Below are 20,315 nucleotides of genomic sequence, written 5' to 3'. Positions count from 1 at the left end.
ATAGGCTTCATTTGGAAGGAAAGGTCCTCGTGCTACTGCGGGGTGTGCCAGGATCTGGCAAGTCAACCTTGGCTAGGTAAGATTTGTGGAATAGTCTAAATAACAATATGATGAGCTTTCTTTTTGTCTTTGACACTGCTCCGTCCAAACTGTGTACAGCTTGCTAAGTAAAAACCTGTCTGCCTAAATTTCAGCCAGAATATGAAGAAACCAATAGATGCAACTCAGTGGTGTAGCTTCCAGGTTTCAGTATACAATATTTAATAAGAAAAACTGCATATATGTGCAACTAATCAAGCACGCCACTTCAGACCAAATAGACTCATGTTTATCATGGTTCAGGCTGATTATCACACAGACATTATCAAGGACAGAGAACAGATGAGGCAACCTGCACCTATCATAAAGGGTTCTGTTTGTCTTTTGGTTAGTGTTGCTGATCCTGGGAAAGATGTTATGCCTCAGAAGGATCTTTGTGAAATAAATGTCCAAATCACTGCTTAGCATTAAACATCGTAAACACTCAGATTTTATTAATCTTGTTAGTACTGGTCAATTCAGTGATTGATAACATTTTCCAGCATATAAAAGTTACATTGAGTCTGTCTAAAAAAATATTTTCACAATCACTGTTGCAAATGTCACACTGTAATTACAGCAGTCAGTCTGTGAATTCCCTTTTGTGTGTCCTTGTAGAGCTATGTTGCTACATAACCCAGGAGGAGTTATACTCAGCACCGACGACTATTTCAGTCTCAACAGAGGGTATCATTTTAACCCCACTCTCCTCGGGGAGGCCCATGAGTGGAACCAGAAGCGTGGTAAATAATACACCCACCAATTCAGTTTTGATATGCCTGACAAAGCATGAGAAAGAGATCTTTGTGTGTGTGTGTGTGTGTGTGTGTGTGTGTGTGTGTGTGTGTGTGTGTGTGTGTGCGTGCGTGCGTGCGTGCGTGCATGCGGTCTTTTTATTCATGACTGACCACTATTACTTTTGTCCAGTTTTCCTGTGTTTTGACCTGAGGTATAGAGGATAGGTCTCAGCTGATGATTCTGTTGTAAGTCTGGGCAATATGACTCCAAATCAGTATCATGATTGTTCAAGCATTTAACTCCGTTGTGACTAATTAACAAGTATTTATTTTATAGGCTTTCTGTTTGTTTGTTTGTTTGTTTGTTTGTTTGTTTGTTTGTTTTTCTGCACTGCCCTTATAATTCTCTGACAGCTGAAGATGGGATCTTTTTTTCTAATTGAGTGCAAGTCAAGTGCTACAAGTCTGGTGCTACACTTTGCCACATCCACAACACCACCGACTCATCTTGTGTCCTGGATGGAAACCACCCAGCAAAGATATCTGCATCGCCAAACACCTCTGTCCAGTGACCTCATGACTCAGGCACCTCTTTATCTTAAAGGCTGAGGACCCAGAGACATGTCTGTCACTGCCGAGATAGGTGAATGTCTCTACAAGTTCAGCCCTTTCACCAAATACACTTCTAATGGCTGAATCCAGGAAGTCATTAAAATCCTGAAGCCCAGACACTCCGATTCCTCACTCAGCTTCTCAAGAGCTGCATTCAGCGCATCCATTGATTTCTGAAAGATCACAAGATTGTCTGCAAAGTCAAGGTCACTAAACCTTTCCTCACCAACAAAAGCACCCAAGTCACTGGTTTCCACAACCCTACCCAATACCCAGTCCATGTAAACATTGAACAGTGTGGGAGCTACAATACACCCCTGATGAACGCCAGTTTTCACTTGGAAAACATCAGCGTCTCCACCTGCACTCCACATAGCACTCAGAGTATCTGTGAATGACTGTGCACCGATGCTCCACATCCAACCTGATGGAACTTGAGAGGTGCTGCAAAGAGGAATGGTCAAACTGCCTAAAGATAGGTGCACCAAGATTTGTGGCATCATAATCAAAAAGACTTGAGGCTGTAATTGCTGCCAAAGGTGCATCAACAAAAGTATTGAGCAAAGGGTGTGAATACTTATGTTCATGTGATTTGAATGAATGATGATTCATTGTCATTACAACAAGTGCAATGAAATTATCTTCACACCCAATTACCTCAGAAATACAGCATTTAATCCACAATTATTACTGGTTGAATGTAATATTGGCACACATCAGAATTAAAACAACCACACATATACATTTGATTTGTTTATGTATGCTAAACTTTAAAGCACATCGCCATGGCAAAGTGAGTGTAGGCCGTAGCAGTGTCCCGTACAGTCGAGCTTGGGGGCGGGGGTTGCAGCTGTGCTGTGCGGCCTCCCAGAGTGGCAGAGCGGAGGCCGGGTTGGGGCGGGAGTGGGGACAGGAACACAAAAGAGGGGTAGGGGTGGGTGGGGGGCGTGCGTCGTGTGCAGATGAGTTCATATCAGTCTCTGTGTGCGTAGAGTCTGTAGGGGAGGGCAAATGGAGAGGGAGCCAAATGCTTCACCATGGCTGTTGAAATCCTGGAGGAAAACAGCGGGGCATTTTAACCTTCAGTAGCTGATAAGGCTGTCATGTTTGGGTTAGGCAGAGAGACACAGAATTCCAATATAACCTCTCTTTGACTATTCAGATCCAATTGTGAATATTCATTTTCTTAGTTTATTTTTAATAAATTTGCCAAAAAAAACATGTTGTCATTGTGAGGGGGAAAATTAATTTACTCCATTTTGGAATAAGGCTGTAATGTAACAAAATGTGGAAAAAGTGAAGTGTGTGAATACTTTCCGAATGCATAGAGGAAAGTGAAAAACAAAAGCATGTGTGCTTTCATACGGCTTCTCAGCTATAATAACATCTTCACATGTGGACACTTGCTCTTTTTCTGCAGTATTTTCTATAGTTGACATTTTAATTATTAGTTAGAATCATTGTAATGTCAAACCTATTATAACTTTAATCTCCATTAAATTGACTCAAGAGATCAGAGCACACACCTTGTTAGTGGTGATTACCAGTACCAGTGAGTTTGTGCTTGTGTAGATATTGTGTGAGATTTTGACAGTATGATCACCTTAGACAAAAAAATCCATGATGCATGTGGTGCGTGATGACATTGTGCATATCCTGTATACTGAAATGACACATTTTGATTGTCTTTTATTTGTGTTTGCCACTTTTCTCATACTACATCCTTATCCCATAGCCAAGGAGGCATTTGAAAAGGGCTTGAATCCCATCATTATTGACAATACCAACTTACAAGGCTGGGAGATGAAACCCTACGTGACTCAGGTCAGTCAGCTTTCCATCAAAAGCTCAGTCATGATCTCCTGTATGATATCTTCCAGTTCAGTCAACAAGCAGTGCATAAGCCACTGTATTAATTAATGCTGTTACAATAAAACTTCAAATAAAGTCCTCCATTTTTGCTTTTGTATCTAGGCCATTTCCACAGCCTTCTTTTTGGCATGCACTAGGACAAAAAAAGAAAGCAAGCCAACCGCAAGGAACAATGACTAATGAATGATATATTCCACAAACATTTTATGTACTGCAAAAGTAATTGGTCCCTTTTATGTCCTAGGCACTGCAACATAAATATAAGGTGCTTTTCAGAGAGCCGGACACCTGGTGGAAAAACAAGCCTAGAGAACTGGAGAGGTGAGTCAGACGCACTATAATTACTGTTATATTAGTTATTAATTTTAAGTCTAAAAATATTTTTACAGAGAAAAGATTAAATGCTGCCAAACATCTGTTTATTTGACTCGTCGTTTCTATGTTTCTGTTGTATATGTGTAGACGCAGCACACACAACGTGCCAGTGGAAACAATCCGACTCATGCTTAATAAATACGAGCGGTTCGTCACTGTTCAGTCCATTATGGGTTCACAGATGCCTGAGTGGAAACATCACCTATCGGAGAGCAGAAACTCACAGTAAGTTTAACCTTCCAAGACTTGTATTGTAACATGTCAGTATTAGTGGATGCAATTAAGATTCAAGAAAACATTATTGCAACAGTATGATTCAGGCATGCTACTTTTATTTTGAAACAATTTGATTGGATAGAATCTAATGCAGTTCTGTAACATTGGCATTCATTTTCAGTGATAGATTAGAATAAGATAAAAGTGGCCTTGCTTACTTTCAAATATATATTTCATGAAAAAAAACAGGTTCTTTCTTTAGGTTTTTGCGATCAGTGCCACAGCAGATCGGCGCTGCCTCTGCTTGATATTTGATCACCACAGAGGGCAGCAAAGTATTTCAGAAGAAGAAGTCGGCTTTTGTTAGCATACAGTAGCATAAATAGCAAAACTTTCTGGCTCTGATGCGGTATGACAGTATTAACAAATTGTGAACCAAATATAAAATTCAGACATGTACATTTATCCATTATATCTCATACCACTATCTGATATGTTGCTTTTGTTTCTGCCTCGCAGGCAAAGTTATCGTTCCTGTGTCCATACTTGCAAAAGCCTCCCGCTGACCTCTGAACTTTTTTCGAGAGTTTGAAGATGCAGAAGTAGCAGAGAAAGTTTAACTCTGTTGATTTAGAGTGTTAACATCAAGCCGGCAGCCAATTTAAAGTACATTGAGATCGATTCAGGTGTCCATTTAGCGACATACTGTTAGCTGTATCTATTACTTTAAAATCAGTTTTCAATGCATATTGCTTAATTGTTACACCCCTTATTATTTTTCATTTCAGTACCATCTGGAGTATCTAGTTTCCATCAAGGGTTTATACTTGAACTGTGTGCGATTGCAGATGTTTCAAACAGATTATTCTCAGCTTTGTCTTGACATGAGAACCCAATGATAACACACTGCATATACTGAACTTTAGAAAGTGTATCCGCACTATAACTACAGTGGATTTTTAATATTCGACCTACTTTTACATTAAGCATTTTTTTGACATTTTTTGCATCAAGAGACATGGTTTGTAATCTTGAGAAAAGATGCTGCTTTACAGTACTCTTAGCATTTTTGTATAACGCGCAGAAATATAGGTGATATTTACCTCATAATTATGGCTAATATTGTAAAGAAGCAATTTTATGTAATGAACACACATTCAAATGACAGATGTGCACACAATACCAGGTATACTTTTAATAGCTGCACCAGTATGATGATATGTTTAAGCTTGATAAAGACTAAGTTGTACTCACTAAGAGTTGCATTAATTGTAGCACGTATGACTATTTGTTTCTCTAGGCTGGTTTCTCCAGAAAAACCTTGTCCGGACTTGGTAGGTCATCCTGCTTTGACTGAAGAATGTAAGAAATCCCGCTCGCAGCTTTTTTCCTCCCTTCCTGATGTATCATCTATTGGCGGTTTATTGGAGTTGGACAGGCTACAACAGAGCAGCTACAATTCTGCAGAGTCACTGAATTTCCACCCTTGTGAAATGCCTTTGGATAACCCTGAAATTCAAAATGAAGATGGTGGTACAGATTTGGGGGCTTTAAATTCCAAATTGGATAACCAGTTACAACTGAGTTATCCAAGACAAGACAAGGGAATTCCAGATTGCATTGTAGAGTCTGTGTTGACTGAAGAGCACTGTGGAGATGAACTACCTGTAGCTTTTTCTGAGTCCATTGGACAAAGGGTGAGAAGGAAACCAAGCAGGAGGGCAGATCTTGGTAGTCTGGAGTCTGCTGATCTGCTGAAAGATACGAACCAAACAGAGAAAGAAGGAGATGGGAAAAGGAACTTCAAGGAAGCTGAAGGGGTTGAGTTGGTAAGCGATGGAAGCATAAAGCTTTCGGATTTTGTGGGGGATTGGCCTTCAGAAGCTCCCCTCAGGCAGAGAGAGTTGAGGAAAAGAGAAATTAACCAACAACAAAATGAGGAGGATGGAGGTGAGGTGACTCAAGAAGCAGATTTCACTGAAAATGAAAACAGTGTGCAGTCAGACCATGATAAAACAGAGTTCCAGAAGCTTCTTGATCTTATTCAGACAGGTGTGACCACCATTCAAACCTCACATGACTCCCCCGTTTCCACTAACCATGGAGAGAAATTGGATGGAGAGGATGGCAACGGGTTTGAGGTCCAAAGCAAGAGCCCTGACAGTGAAGATGGAGAACAAATTAACAAGTTTACCAACAGTGGTAGAGCTGAGTTACCGGATTGTGTGTTAGACTGGTCAACACCCAAACCTGGCATGATCTGGGAATGCTCACACTCCGGAATGGATGATGGTGAGCAACTTCAAATTGAAAATGAAGAGACTAGAAACATAAGAACATCAACTCCTGTGTTCTTGAGTGGTATAAAAGCTGACTCTGGGAATTTGGAATTGCCAAATTCTGCAACTTCTGTCTCAGCTATTGCTGTGCACTCACTAGCAGTCCTTGAAAGTGTGGAGACTGAGGTACACCACGATGAGGGGAGAAACCAAAACCTTAGAGATGAAGTTGCTCCAGAGTTGGGACTTGGTCATGCTGAGGAGGATACAAAGGACTGTGCAGAAACCACACCTTTAACTGACAGTATAACTGAGACAGGTGGCAACCATATTGATGATCACTGTCAGACCGAGAGACCTGTGGAGGCAGAAAATAATTCTTTCAGTGGCAGTCAGGAACGAAAGCTGCGCTTGGGTCGCAGGTCAGGCAAGCTGTGTAAGCTGGCACTCACCTTCTCTCACAACTGTATTGATTCATCACTGAACAGTCTTAATGACGACCCAACTGCCATAGCTCCAGACCAAAACAATACAATGGAATGTCTTAACACAAGTGTAGAACCTAGTTTTAATTCCAACCACAAACCCAGTCTGGACCCCAAACCAAACGTTGAGATGTATATTGAAGCCCTCCCCAGCACCGACACTGAGGCACATCAGCATCCTCGCTCACCTTTTCCTCTGACAGAAACAGGCTGTCAGACTCAGACGGAACCAAAAGACTTTGCAGTTTTATGGCATCTTAATAACAACAGTACTGAAGAAATGGGTATCACTGTGTACAGTCAACCATGTGATATCACAGTACTCTCTGGCAACTCATCCCGCTTTGTTCCAGAAATCTGTGCCAATTCCACAGCAGCTGCAGTTCACCAATCTGACCACAAGGGGGTACCCTACAGTGTGATGCTTGAGAAAGGCACACAAGTGGAGGAGAAAGAGCTTGAGGCACCCCAAGACCGCCCCAAGAACCTGAATATTCTCAAGTGTCATTTCAAAGAAGTTAGCATTGATACATTGGAAGACCTTTATGACAAGTGCCATCAGGACCTGGAGTGGACCACCAACCTGCTGCTGGACTCTGGAGAGAGATTCTTCAGAGGCGAGGATGATGAGGAGGATGTTACTATGGATGAAGATGAGCAGGGCAGATCTGACATGAGTGGAACCTTAATGGTTGTGGACACGAGGTCAAGTTCTAAAGTGGTAGACGAGCATCACTCTGAAGATCAACCAGTGGACAGAACAGCTGATTTTGTTAATGTGACCCAGGGGTTAACCTCTGGAACAGGTGGTGACTCAGGTGAAACAGCCAATCATACTGACTTGCTCAGTTTTGAAGGTACAGAATCTACATGTACAAATAAAGTCATAAAGTCAGAAAAATCTCCTCAAGAAAAACTTGGCTCACTTAAACCAGTAAAAGAAGGGAAGAGTTGTAATGAGACAGAAGGCAGCGTGTCATCAGAAAGTGGTCTAGTTATTGGAGCTTGTGGCAAGAGATTGGATGACAGCGTGAAATTTGAAGAGCCAAGAGTTGATACGGAGGAGGCCACCATGGATTTGATCCAACGACTGTTACAGGATCAGCTCGAGGAACTGGAAAGAGAGGGAGCACAAAACAGTGAACGTGAGAGAATTGAAAGGACACACTTGAAAGATGGCAGCAGCAGACACTTGAACATTCAGAGTGTTGAGCTGAAACTACCCACCGAACTGGCATTACAACTGACAGAATTGTTTGGCCCTGTCGGAGTAGACACAGGTAACTAACATATAGCTGTGTATTTAATGTAAAATGTAGTCTTCTTTAACAAGATGAGCCAGTAAAAATGGCACAGAGTATTTTGATAATATTTTGCTCCTCCTTTGACTGTCATTCAGGTACCTGCACCACTGAAGACTACATAGTGAAGATGGACCTGAACCTGGCTAAGATGCTCCATCAAAAGTGGAAGGAAACCATCCAAGTGAGCTAATTAAAAACAGATCTGGTCTTCATACTTGACTAAACTTTGTGTCATTTGTGAAGTGATTAATCTGCAAATCTCCTTTGTTCTCTCAATTGAAATCCAGCTGAAATGATGAAGCAAAAACACAGTTGTTGACCAAAAAGGGTTTCTTTTTTTTTAATTAATTTAATTTAATTTTCAGGTCCTTCCCACTGATACGTATGTCTGTCAAACAAATGTGAGGGTAACTTGAAACAGAGTTGGTGTTCAAATTCTATGACTAATGAGGGGAACAGATGACAAAACCCAGAGTTCAGATTGAATCACAGTTTTTAGTCACAGATCAGATTTATTTATTTTTACCTCCGCCAACAAAGTTGGGCGGGTTATGTTTACACCCCTGTTTGTTTGTCTGTTTGTGAACAGCCTGTATTTTTTACAGATGATTAATATCCTGATAGGCAAGAACTGATTATTTTCAAGGTCAAAGTCAGAAAAGGTTTTTGGAAAATTGGAACAATCCCTATCTTTTATCATTGAATGAATTTTCAAAAAATCTTAACTCTGTCAAAAAAAAGATAGAATTTCTTTTATATTTGAACATTATGTAGAGTAGTATCTTTTGTTGACTGACAAAGTTTGATCTGGATCTGATCCAGATTGTGGATCTTTTGGACATTTGAATTTAATATTGAAAAGTCCATTTGGTAAACATTTTGCATTAAATCTCAATCAGAAGTGCTTCAATCACTCATTTTTCTGTTATGGATTTACCTACACTATCAAAATTGGATGGAGATTCCAATTTTATTCCTGTTTGTCTGTCGTGTAGTTATCAGTTGGAAGCCAAGTGCGAAAAAGCAATGACAAATTGTGTATAGCAGAGATAACCAATGTTCTGTGAAAATTATTTATAAAAGAATTCAGAAACCAAAAACAAAACCTGACAACACCACAAAAAAAAAATCCATTCAAGTGCATGAACTAATTACTCCTGACATTGGATCACATGTAATTTAGCTTTTGAAAAGCCACTTCTAACAGGACTTTGACATTGAAATTTTTTTTCCAAATTAAAAATTTGTGGAATTGGAAACTAGTGTTGGCGGTGGTTTGCGCTCTACAAGAGCCGTAGTCTAGTTTTTGTTTGTTTTTCCCCTGATCAACTTTAAAAAGAAGTTGAACAGTTAAAACCCATGGTCCTGAATGAAAACAGGGTAAAAGTACTAGCTCAGACCACACTTCCCTATCAGCCAAGTCCTGTAACTCTTCCCAGAGTAACCCAAGGCTTTCCCAAGCCATCTGGGAAATATAATCTTTCCAGCATATCCTGGGTCTTCCCCAGGGTTTCCTCCCAGTTGGATGTGCCTGGAAGATCTCTCTAGATAGACAACCAGGAGGCGTCCTCAGCAGGTGCCCATTTTGATGTGAAGAAGCAATGGCTCTACTCCAAGTCCCTCCCGGATAGTTGAGCTTCTCACACTGTGCAGGAGTGTAAGTCCAGATACCCAACGGAGAAATTGGCTGCTTGTATCTGCCATCTTATTCTTTCAGTCATTACCCAAAATTTATGACCATAGGTGAGGATAGGAGCATAAATTGAGAGCCTCACCTTCTGACTCAACTCCTTCTTCACCATGATGGTCTGGTACAGCGTCCGTAAAACATCAGACCCCATACTTCTATCAATCTCATGCTCCTGCTTACCCCCACTCATGATCAAGATCCCGAGATACTTAAACCCCTCCACTCCCCTGACCCAGAGGGGACAATCCACTGATTTCCAACAGAGGACCATGGTCTCAGATTTGGAGGTGCTGATTCTCGTCCCACTCACTTAACACTCTGCCTCAAACCTGCTCAGTGCCCATTGGAGGTCACTGCCTGATGAAGCCAGCAGACATACATCATCTGCAAAAAGCAGAGATGCAACTCTGAGGTTACCAAACTGAACACCCTCCAGTCCCTGACTGTGCTTTGAAATCCTGTCCATGAACATCACAAACAGGATTGATGACACGGAGCAGCCTTGATGGAGTCCAGCACCCATCCACTCCACTCCCACTGGAGTGGGTTTGTAGTTTTTATATTAAAAAAGATTTTTTTTTAAGAAGCAATAAAGCAAAACTGGTCAAAGTTTATAATTTCACATTGTTTTTTAAGATAAGTATGTCTACATTAAGAGCATCACAACAATAATAACTTATGTAGCACTTTCATTTCAGGATATTAAATACATTAGTTTTTCAGAGCAGGCGCACCACTTGGAAAAAGTCAGGAAAAGTTTGGCGTTTTTTTTTTTCCATGGAACTCAGTGGAGTCAGCCACCTTGCCCCAACCTGCTTTTTGAGCCTGGCACTCAGTTCGGTAGGGCCAGGGGAAAAGGAGGTGGACAATCAGCCCTCAACTGCTGATATTTTGAAGTCATGGTTGCTATACTGACCCTTGCAGTAGGTTGCCTCAAGTGGAGTACAAGACAACAGCTTGTGTGTGTGTGTGTGTGTGTGTGTGTGTGTGTGTGTGTGTGTGTGTGTGTGTGTGTGTGTGTGTGTGTGTGTGTGTGTGTGTGTGTGTGTGTGTGTGTGTGTGTGTGTGTGTGTGTACACAGCCTATGAGCAGCTGAGGCTTTCTGCTTTTAACATGCTCTATTCATGTGAATGCACAATTGTTTTTATCCACTTGCACTTTGATTTTACAGCAACTGTGCATCAAGATGGCTCATGTGTGTTGAACCGTGGGGTGTGGTCCATACAGATCACAAATCTCTTATCTGTGACCTTCAGCATATATAGAACATTTTATTTCAGCCAATTCCAAACTGCTTTTTTTTTTTTTTTTTTTTTTTTGTAATTGCTACTGTTGTACTAACATACTGGTTTAAACTTGGATATCAGCGTTTTGCTTCTAGGTGTTTGAAATAAGGTCAGTATTTTGTTTTATTTGGAATCAGGTCATAGTTTTTAATAACTTATTTTGTTGTAACAGTGGAGTCGCTGGCACATTGTAAAGAAAGTTGAGGTTGGTAACTCCAGCTTGTGAACCAAGAGCATCCACATCATCATTTAGCATCCAAACTGAGTAATGTCGACATTTGTAGGCAAGCTCAGTGCTACTGCCCAAAAGCTAATTAGATAGCCTCTAGAGTTTACACTCCTACAGCTGACATGCTGCTCAGTTAGAAGGCTAACTAACGTTAGCTGCCAGTGTGGTTTTCCCTGGTGGAATAATACACTGCTTTTGTCAGTAGTTCAGCAGCTGAGGGTGCAACACAAGACACATCCATACCTGTTGATAAGAGGGCTTAACAATTTAACATTTTTGCAGGGTAGTGGGGTTTTTTTTTTTTCAGTCTCATATTACTGGCTGAACTCTTGCTTCCAGTCACTGAAACAATCAGCCAAGGTTAAAATGGTCATCTTATAGCTTTATGGAATTACACTTTCAATTAATTGAAATAATTCAATTGTCTGTATGTAAAGGCCCTGCGACACACTGGTGTCATGTCCAGGATGTACCCCGCCTCATGCCCTGTGACTGCTGGGATGGGCTCCAGCCCCTGTGACCCTTAATTGGAGTAAGCCGGTATAGAAAATGGATGGGTGGATGTAAAGATTTTCACCTCCATGGGAAGGAAAACAATAGTAGTGGACATAGGTTATCATACACATTGTAAAAACATTCAACTCAATTTTCATGAACCATTTTGTCAACCTCAGTGTGTTACATTGTGTAAGGTTCCAACTCAGTCATCCCAGATAGTCTTTGGGAAACATTTGAAAGTAGTGACAAATTCTGGAATCCTCTGGAAATTTCCAAGTTGCTGAGCACCTTTGGGGTATTCAATCTGTTGACACACTTAAAGTCTGACACAGTGAATAAAAACTGAAATATGTCTGTCTTGTAACCACGACTTGTATTTTTTTTTTTATTGCTGTACACACATTGTGTTTTGAATAAATGGAATATATATGTTTTGGGAAAAGTAGATATTTTTAGCTAAGGCGTAATGTAAAGCAAGTCTGAAACTGTACATATAAAAAGATTTGATTTCAGTTGGTCTTGAAACATTACAAGTCAAAATGTGCTTTGTTTTTACAAGTGAGTGTGTCAGTTGAATAATTTCATGGTGAATGTTGTTTTACAGGAGAAGCAGAGACGAGCAACTCGTTCCTGTAACTTAGTTCAGCAAAGTGAGTTGGAAGACCCAACACACGCACACACACAGTGACTACACCTTGACTTCACCTCGATGGGTTCAGAACATCACACTTATAGCATTTTTTTCTGTGCAACTATTTCTCTGCGTTATTCCTTTTAAATGAACTGTTATGGTGATGTTGGAATTTCGAGAGATAACACCATTTTATTTCTTTACCTTTGAACATCAACCATAGGTTCTCTACAATGGCAGGAGTCACAGATGGCCAACAGCAGCCCTGGAGACACACACAGCCATTAATGGTCACTGGAATGTGTCCCACCCACACGTGGTCTCTTCGGAACATTATGAAAGAGGAGCAGGTTATGCATGAGAACATGGAAAAGGTAATCTACACACGGTACAGTTTCTCATTCATGACTCTTAATGTTTTGTCATACTTTGTTGAATACATGCTTTATGATCTCTGGAAGTACACCAGGAAGTCCTCGGTTTCATTACTTGTTTGAATGGTCTCACTTAGGGGGATTGGGACCAATGTCTCATTGTTTTGATCCATTTTTGATTGCCATCTTGTATGTATCTGCAGAAGAAATGGGAATAAACTGCAAAACTGGAGTTGGTGAGTTAGGTTAGCGTTGGCTGCTACCATCTGAACTGGAATACTGGTTGAAATTTACAACTGGCTCACAGTTTGTGAATACTGTCATATCGCTTGATGGCAAGGAATTCTGTTTATCCTGTTGTGACGCTGCATGTCTGCATCACGTCCCACCAACACAAAGAATAATTACAGGAGAATAAACAACACAGAGGCTTTTAATGTACAGCCATGCACACTAGTACAAAGTATCACGATTATGATAACAGAGAAAACAGATGTCTTTTCCTCTTCAAAAAGCACAAATGAATTTCAGCACATGGAAATTAAATCCTCTGTTGCCCTGAGAGGCTGAAAACGTTTTTTTTTTGGGGGGGGGGGGGGGGGGGGTGGGGGGGGGGGGGGGGGGGGGGGGGGTGGGGGGGGGGGGTCGTTTGTTTTTTCTGGGCATCACTGGTTGTCTGTGTGATACTGCCCCCAGTGGTGAACAAGAAACAAGCAGGCACAAAACCGTTGGTGCACATCAGTGAGGATGGCATGGACCTGCAGTAGTGAAAACCTGAAACCAGTTTGAATGTTTGAAATCTGTTTTACTGGCTGATTTTTAAATAAACCAATACATTTTTGGCCTTACCTCCCACATGTAAACTGTGCATCAACAAAATAACTAAATAAAACTCAGCAAAGGCTACCATAGTTACTCTGGTGTGTCTTCTGCTTCTGTCTCACTCTGGAATCCTTTCCTTCCATCACAACCCCTTTTTTCCATCCCTTGTTCCCAGGTTAGACAAAGTCGTGCCGATGTCGACAGGCGTCAAGGAGCTACCCTCTTGAAAGAAAAGGAGTTGTATTCCCTCTTCCCCAATATCGACAGGAACTTTCTTCAGGACATCTTCAAAGACCATAAGTAAGACACAAGTGTAGATTTTTAGCCTCTGCTGTTTTATCTGTCACACATGCACACACCACATAATTGTAGCACTACTAGATTAAAGTGTTTCAGGCTTGCATACGTCTTACTTGCATAGTAGCAAACGCTTGTGTCAGTGTGTGTTTTCACATCTACAGTTACAGCCTGACACAAACAGAGCTGTTTCTGCGCTCGCTGTTGGATGAAGAACCTGTTAAGACCGTTGTTGCGCCGGAAGCAACTCGATCTGACCACCAGAGAGCAACAAGCAAGGAGGGAAATACGGTAGATACTGAAGGGTCTGATGAAACCACAGAACCCTGTTGATCCAGTACATACATGGAATTACTGTTCAGTCTCGTGTATAATCTTTTTTTCCTCTACTCTCTCTTTCTTTCTTTTTTTTTTGTTCCTATTTTGACCTATTTTTCCACCTGTGAGTTTATTCATCATTAATTAGCTCTTGTGAAACTCACAAACTTTAGTCATAATAATGATGCAGAAGTCATACCTGATGATTGTAAATCTGACAACTTGTACACATGACTAACTGTAAACTGCAGCTTTGCAGTGACATCCAGATGAACAAAAAGCAAGACTCATATAGCATAATTCACTAATTTATTCTATGGTTTCACATAATTGATAGACTGTAAGAATAAAACAAGGAGGTACAGTCAGGTGCATACCTAATTGGACAGTGCCAAATGTTTTAGAAAATTTTGCTTCTGCATGCCATCACAATGGAGTTGAAATGAAATAAACAGCATTTGCTTTTAGTGTAGAATTTCAGCTTTAAATCAAGGGATTCATCAAAAATATTGATTGAACCATTTACCCAAATATTGAACCAGTTACAACCATTTTCATACATAGTCAATCCATTTATACACTCACACACACTCGTCATCAACCGCTTATCCACGGGGGGCTGGAGCCTATCCCAGCAGTCATAGGGCATGTCCAATTATGCAGTTTCAGGATAAATTTCAGATGCATTTTCCCAGAAGGCACTTGGGAGACTTGTGCCTAGATTTGGTCTGTTGTCTTGTGACTGGTGATGGAACATGCAAAGGTCACACTGTCCTGAGTTGCTCCAGTCACAGGCACAGAAGACTGTAACTCCTTCAGAGTTGTCTGGATGTCTTGGTGGCTTCCTTCACTTGTCTCCTTGCACATTCACTTAGTTTTTGAGAAGTGCCTTGTCAGACAGATTTTCTACACTCTACCATACTGTTTGCATTTATTAATGATTGCTGCAAGTTAAACACAATAACTATTTATTGACTTGGAAATATTCATATGTTCATCCACTGACTTGTCTAAAGAAGATTGGCTATAAATTTGTGTTAAAAATAATCTTTAGATTTAGTTTGTCTCTGTAGTATTGGTCTCTGAACAGGTATAAAAATGTCTAATTCTGAAATGGTTGCTGTAATGTGTTTGATAAATTATTAAAGATGAAATTCTACACTATGAGCACATCTTGATTGTTTCATTTCAACTTCATTGTGGTCGTGTACAAAGGCAAAATGACAAATTGTCACTAACCAGTTACTTACAGACCTGTGTGTATGTGCACAGTAGAAAAAACATGGGCAGTCATTCTTGTGAAAACCCTGAAATGCCACAGTGCTGTAAACACTCAAAACAAAGTAGTCCTGCTCACTGACACAGTTTCCACATTGACTTAGTCACACTGTGTTCTTGTTTGCTCGTCGTGCTCTGATTAGCTGTGTGTGTTGCCATTTCCTTTTTCGAGACAGAAGTCTGTGGAGTCAGCTGTGGACTCCTACCAGGACACAAAGGACCCAGCGTATGATGATTTCAGGGCGGAGGCCAGTCTGCAGAGGAGCCGGCAGCTGGAGAGTTTAGACAAAGCTGCAGAGGCCTACAAGCAAGGACACAAAGAAGTAGCCTCCTTTTATGCACAGCAAGTAAGGAGCTTTAGCTATACTTACAAAAACAAAATTAAACTTTCTTTTATGGTGTTATTTGACATTCCTGCAGTTTAACTGCATATGGCTGCACTTACTTTGTTTTTGCTGTTTGTTTCTTTTTTTGAAATAAAATGGTTCCTTTTCCATTTTCCTCAGTGTTATTTACAGCTTGACATAGAGGACTTATTCAAGGTTTAAAGCAGCTGTCACACTGACAGAGTGAGCAAACATGAATAACAGAAATGAAATTTTGATATAAGTTTATGTCGTGCAAAAATCCTTTTCTCATTTGTTAAACATGTTCCTTGTCAGCCGATGTCACCCGATGTCCAACGAGTCTGTCTGAAAATGTTGTGCATAGTTAAAACTTTGAGTGGACGTCAGACGGAAACCTTCCCCAGCGGTTTATCATTTTGTACTTGTTCGTTAGCTTGCCAGTGGACCCCCGGTTAGTTTTATGTTCTCGTCTTCTGTTCACGTGCAGAATCTCTGTGCACCCGCATTCGGTGGCTGTCCACTCAGTCCATCACAGCCCCAAATCCCCCACAGACAAACAGATTACTGCCTTCACCTTTGGCTTCTGAATGTCTTGAATGTTTTACACAAAGCAGGATGTCACCATGTCGGCTGAGTATTTTCTGTGACGTCTAATCCTGAAATTAAAATGAATAAATCCCAAGGGGGCAGTGTAATGGAAAGGGAAGTTTGGGGTCCCCTGCTGGAACTGTTGCCCCCACGACCCGGTCCCGGTTGAAGATGAGTGAGTGTGACTAAGGGGGCAGCAGACTCTGATGGTCAAATGATTCCTCTGTCTCGTCTAATCTCACACTAATGAAGAAAATGCAGACAGAAGAGTCTGAAACGTGCCAATCTGATTTCTAGGCACACCTTCATGGACAGCGGATGCGTGAGGCCAATCACCGTGCTGCACTTCACATCTTTCAGATGACTAACTCATCACTGCTGCCCAGGAATATCCTGGACCTCCACGGGCTGCATGTGAAAGAGGCCCTGCAGACCCTGGCCCAGGTCTTAGAGGACAAAGTGTCAGGTACTGGATCGACTCCAGACAACGGGAGAAACTTTGTGATAATGCTGTGCTACAAATCAAGATGGAGTTTGTGTAATTCGGGATTACCGAGTGACATTGATTATTTTGTTTCAGCCTGATATAAGGAAGTGTTACATGCCACATAATGCTGTCGACTGGTTTGTATATGAAGTACAGACAAAATGAGCCAAGACACACAGGCTTATTCAATCTCTAAGCATCCAAATATTCTACAAACGCCTTCCTGTTTCACTCTACCCAGAGCATTGTTTATTTACTACACCTGTCAATAGTCGGGTTTCCATTCCAGATTTGCACAAAATTCGATATTTTCAGAATGTTGACAAAAAACAGTTATGAAATGACAGTTTACAATGAGTGATGTTATGAGACTGCTGGATTTTGTCGTCTCATGATGATTTTATCAGTAGTCGTGGCACCCCCCCCCCCCCCCCCCCCAAATCTAACATTGCCGTAGTGTTATTTTTTTTATTTTTTTTTTTTTGTTTGTTTGTTTTTTAGGCTTAATAAGCTGTCTCGTCCTCCGTCCAAATTTACTGTCATTACATATATTTTAGAATGTCAGTGCAGTTTTGCAAAATGTGGCTTTTTCAAATCGCCTGAAAAACTACCAATTGCTTGTGTAAACAAAATTGAGATGTTTGGTTTTTTTTTTATGTTTTTCTATTCACCATATCAAATAATGCAATTTGAAGGGCAATGGGAACCTGTTTAGTGTTGCAGTCGGTTGATTTTTTTTTTTTTCAATGGCAAACGTTCTTTAAACCGGAGATTTTTCATGTCAGACCAAAAGTGAAGATCTACGAGGTTGGAATTAGTCTGTTAAATTCATTATCTTGTTAGCCTTTGTGTTTGTCCAGAGTCATGTAGCCAAAAGCGTAAGTGTTTGTAAAGTCCTCTCCAGAAAGTTATCTATACCTTTAGTCTTTATACACACATTTACAGTAAAATCTGATAAATCCATACAAGTTTCAGGGTTAGATATTACCATAACATTAACTGAGAATTGGATTATTTTGAATACAAATTCCAAAATGGATGAAATTCATTTTGTTCCTCAAAATCCTACACACAATACCCCATAATGTTAATGTGAAAAAAGTTTGTTTTTTTTTTTTGTTTTTTGAGTTTTTTTGCAAATTAATCAAAAAAAATAAAATAAACTAAGAAATCACATGTACGTAAGTATTCACAGCCTTTGCCATAAAGAAGAAGTTCAGATCCACCAGGACTCTTCCTAGAGCTGGCTGCCCATCTAAACTGAGCGATCAGGAGATGACCAAGAACCCAATGGTCACTCTGTCAGAGCCCCAGCATTCCTCTGTGGCGAGATGAGAACCTTCAGGAAGGACAACCATCTCTGCAACAATCCACCAATCAGGCCTGTATGGTCGAGTGGCCAGACGGAAGCCACTCCTTGGTAAAAGGCCCATGGTAGCCCACCTGGAGCTTGTCAAAAGGCACCTGAAGGACTCTCGGACCACGAGAAACAAAATTCTCTGGTCTGATGAGACAGAGATTGAACTCTGTGGTGTGAATGCCAGGTGTCATGTTTGGAGGAAACCAGGCACCATCCCTACAGTGAAGCATGGTGGTGGCAGCATCATCCTGTGAGGATGTTATTCAGCAGCAGGAACTGGGAGACTAGTCAGGATTGAGGGAAGATGAATGCAGCAATGTACAAAGTCATCCTGGATGAAAAAGCTCTTGACCTCAGACTAGGGTGACGGTTCATCTTTCAGCCAGAAAATTACCCTAAACACACAGCCAAGATATCAAAGGAGTGGCTTCAGGACAACTGTGAATGTCCTTGAGTGGCCCAGCCAGAGCCCAGACCTGAATGCGATTGAACATCTCTGGAGAGATCTGAAAATGGCTGTTCCCCGACGCTCCCCATCCAACCTGATGGAGCTTGAGAGGTGCTGCAAAGAGGAATGAGCAAAACTGACCAAAGATAGGTGCACCAAGCTGGTGGCATCATATTCAAGAAGACCTGAGGCTGTAATTGCTGCCACATTCCTTACCAAAGTCTGTTTTATTGTTCTCAAATGTTATGTTACTGTGTTTTTATGTGCTGTTCTAACTTAATTGCCCCTTGTGGGATTAATAAATTTGTTTGAAGTTGAAGAACAGGTGCACCAACAAAGTGTTAAGAAAAGGGTGTGAATACTTATGTATGATTTTTCTTTTTTCATTTTAATAAAATTTCAAAAGCCTTTTTTCATGTTGCCATCATGGGTGTTATGTGTAGAACTTTGAGGAAAAAATGAATTTCATCCATTTGGAATAAGGCTGTGGAAAAAGTGAAGCACTGAATACTTTCTGGATGCACTGTATATTTGTATACAAAAACCATTACAGGTTTATCAGCAGGTTGACTTTTATTGTATCAGAAAGAAATGAAGCGTTCAGGAAAATAACCTTTTAAACAGCTGTGTTCCAGTTTTTTGGTTTAGAAAATGGTTACGTGTGTGATCTTTCTATATTTTGGGCTCAAACGTCAAAATGATTATTTTGAAGTGTGAGTCAGAAAAAATGTGATGAGATGTCCAACAGTTCAGCTAAACCATGTGGGTGATAATGTTTGAGGTGTTTTTCTTTCACTTTCTGCATGTTGCTGCTCTTGATCTCATGTCTGTGCGCGGTTCTCATTTGGCCTCTTTCTGTGTAGAGTGCGAGCAGGGTTTGTGTCAGCCTCAGCTCTCTGTCATCACAGGAAAAGGGAACCACAGCCAGGGGGGCGTGGCCCGCATCCGTCCCGCCGTTAAAGACTACCTCACGAACAAACACTACAGGTGCGTGCACACCTACACACTGACAGAAGTCGCACAACATCCTCACACTCACTCACCTTTGTCTTATCTCTTCATCTCTCAGGTTCACTGAGCCAGAGCTGGGCCTCATTTTGGTTTCGTTGAAGTGAAACAAACCCCCATCGGGTGGATTTGTTTTAAAGCAGCAGTGGATTAAAAACTCCCTCCCTCCCTTTCATATCTCCACACAAGTGAGCTGCCCCCGCCCCCTTTTTTTAAATCATCCCTTCTTTCTGTCTTCCTCCATCAGTGTAATAGTTGGGGTGGGAAGGAATTACGATTAAGGTTTTAATCGTAATTCAGATTATAATGTGTGTGAAGGAAAGAAAAGTGCAGGGGCGTGAGACAACTCCAGCTCAGTGCACGTCTGTAAACCAAATGTGTATATTTTATAGTGAAGTATTGTACATTTTTAATACCGTGCTGTATTTCGCTTTATATTTGCATTCTTTTTAAAGAACATATGTAATATTCTTGACAAACGGGTTTAAAATGTTTCACGTTGAATTGTGTGGGTTTTTTTTAATCTTGTAATGTTTTATTACCTGCAGACTGACGTTTTTGGCAAAATGTAAAAATAACAAACATTTTGTGCAAACAATTCAGTAGTTGTTCAGCGCCTGTTCTCTACCGTTCACATTCGTGATAAATCGTAGCATCATTTTTCACCCTAAGAAGCTTTTTTAAATATATAAACTT

General features: G+C 40.8%; 1 protein-coding gene across 1 annotated transcript in view; it reads left to right on the top strand.

Annotated features, from left to right (window-relative positions):
* n4bp2 (NEDD4 binding protein 2) overlaps positions 1–20,070 on the top strand; it is a 23,784-nt gene extending 3,714 nt beyond the window's left edge. Inside the window, 16 exon segments of the mRNA XM_034188796.1 lie at positions 1–76; positions 697–821; positions 3,163–3,251; positions 3,544–3,620; positions 3,762–3,899; positions 5,191–7,934; positions 8,054–8,139; positions 12,266–12,311; positions 12,516–12,527; positions 12,530–12,666; positions 13,664–13,788; positions 13,950–14,076; positions 15,558–15,728; positions 16,614–16,782; positions 19,475–19,598; positions 19,681–20,070. Coding sequence (XP_034044687.1) covers positions 1–76; positions 697–821; positions 3,163–3,251; positions 3,544–3,620; positions 3,762–3,899; positions 5,191–7,934; positions 8,054–8,139; positions 12,266–12,311; positions 12,516–12,527; positions 12,530–12,666; positions 13,664–13,788; positions 13,950–14,076; positions 15,558–15,728; positions 16,614–16,782; positions 19,475–19,598; positions 19,681–19,726 — 4,292 coding nt within the window. The 3' untranslated portion in view covers positions 19,727–20,070.
* Positions 20,071–20,315: the final 245 nt, after the last annotated feature.

This window comes from Thalassophryne amazonica, chromosome 15 (genome assembly GCF_902500255.1).
Source record: "Thalassophryne amazonica chromosome 15, fThaAma1.1, whole genome shotgun sequence".
NCBI classification, from domain to species: domain Eukaryota; kingdom Metazoa; phylum Chordata; class Actinopteri; order Batrachoidiformes; family Batrachoididae; genus Thalassophryne; species Thalassophryne amazonica.
This window is presented reverse-complemented; position numbering and strand designations above follow the sequence as displayed.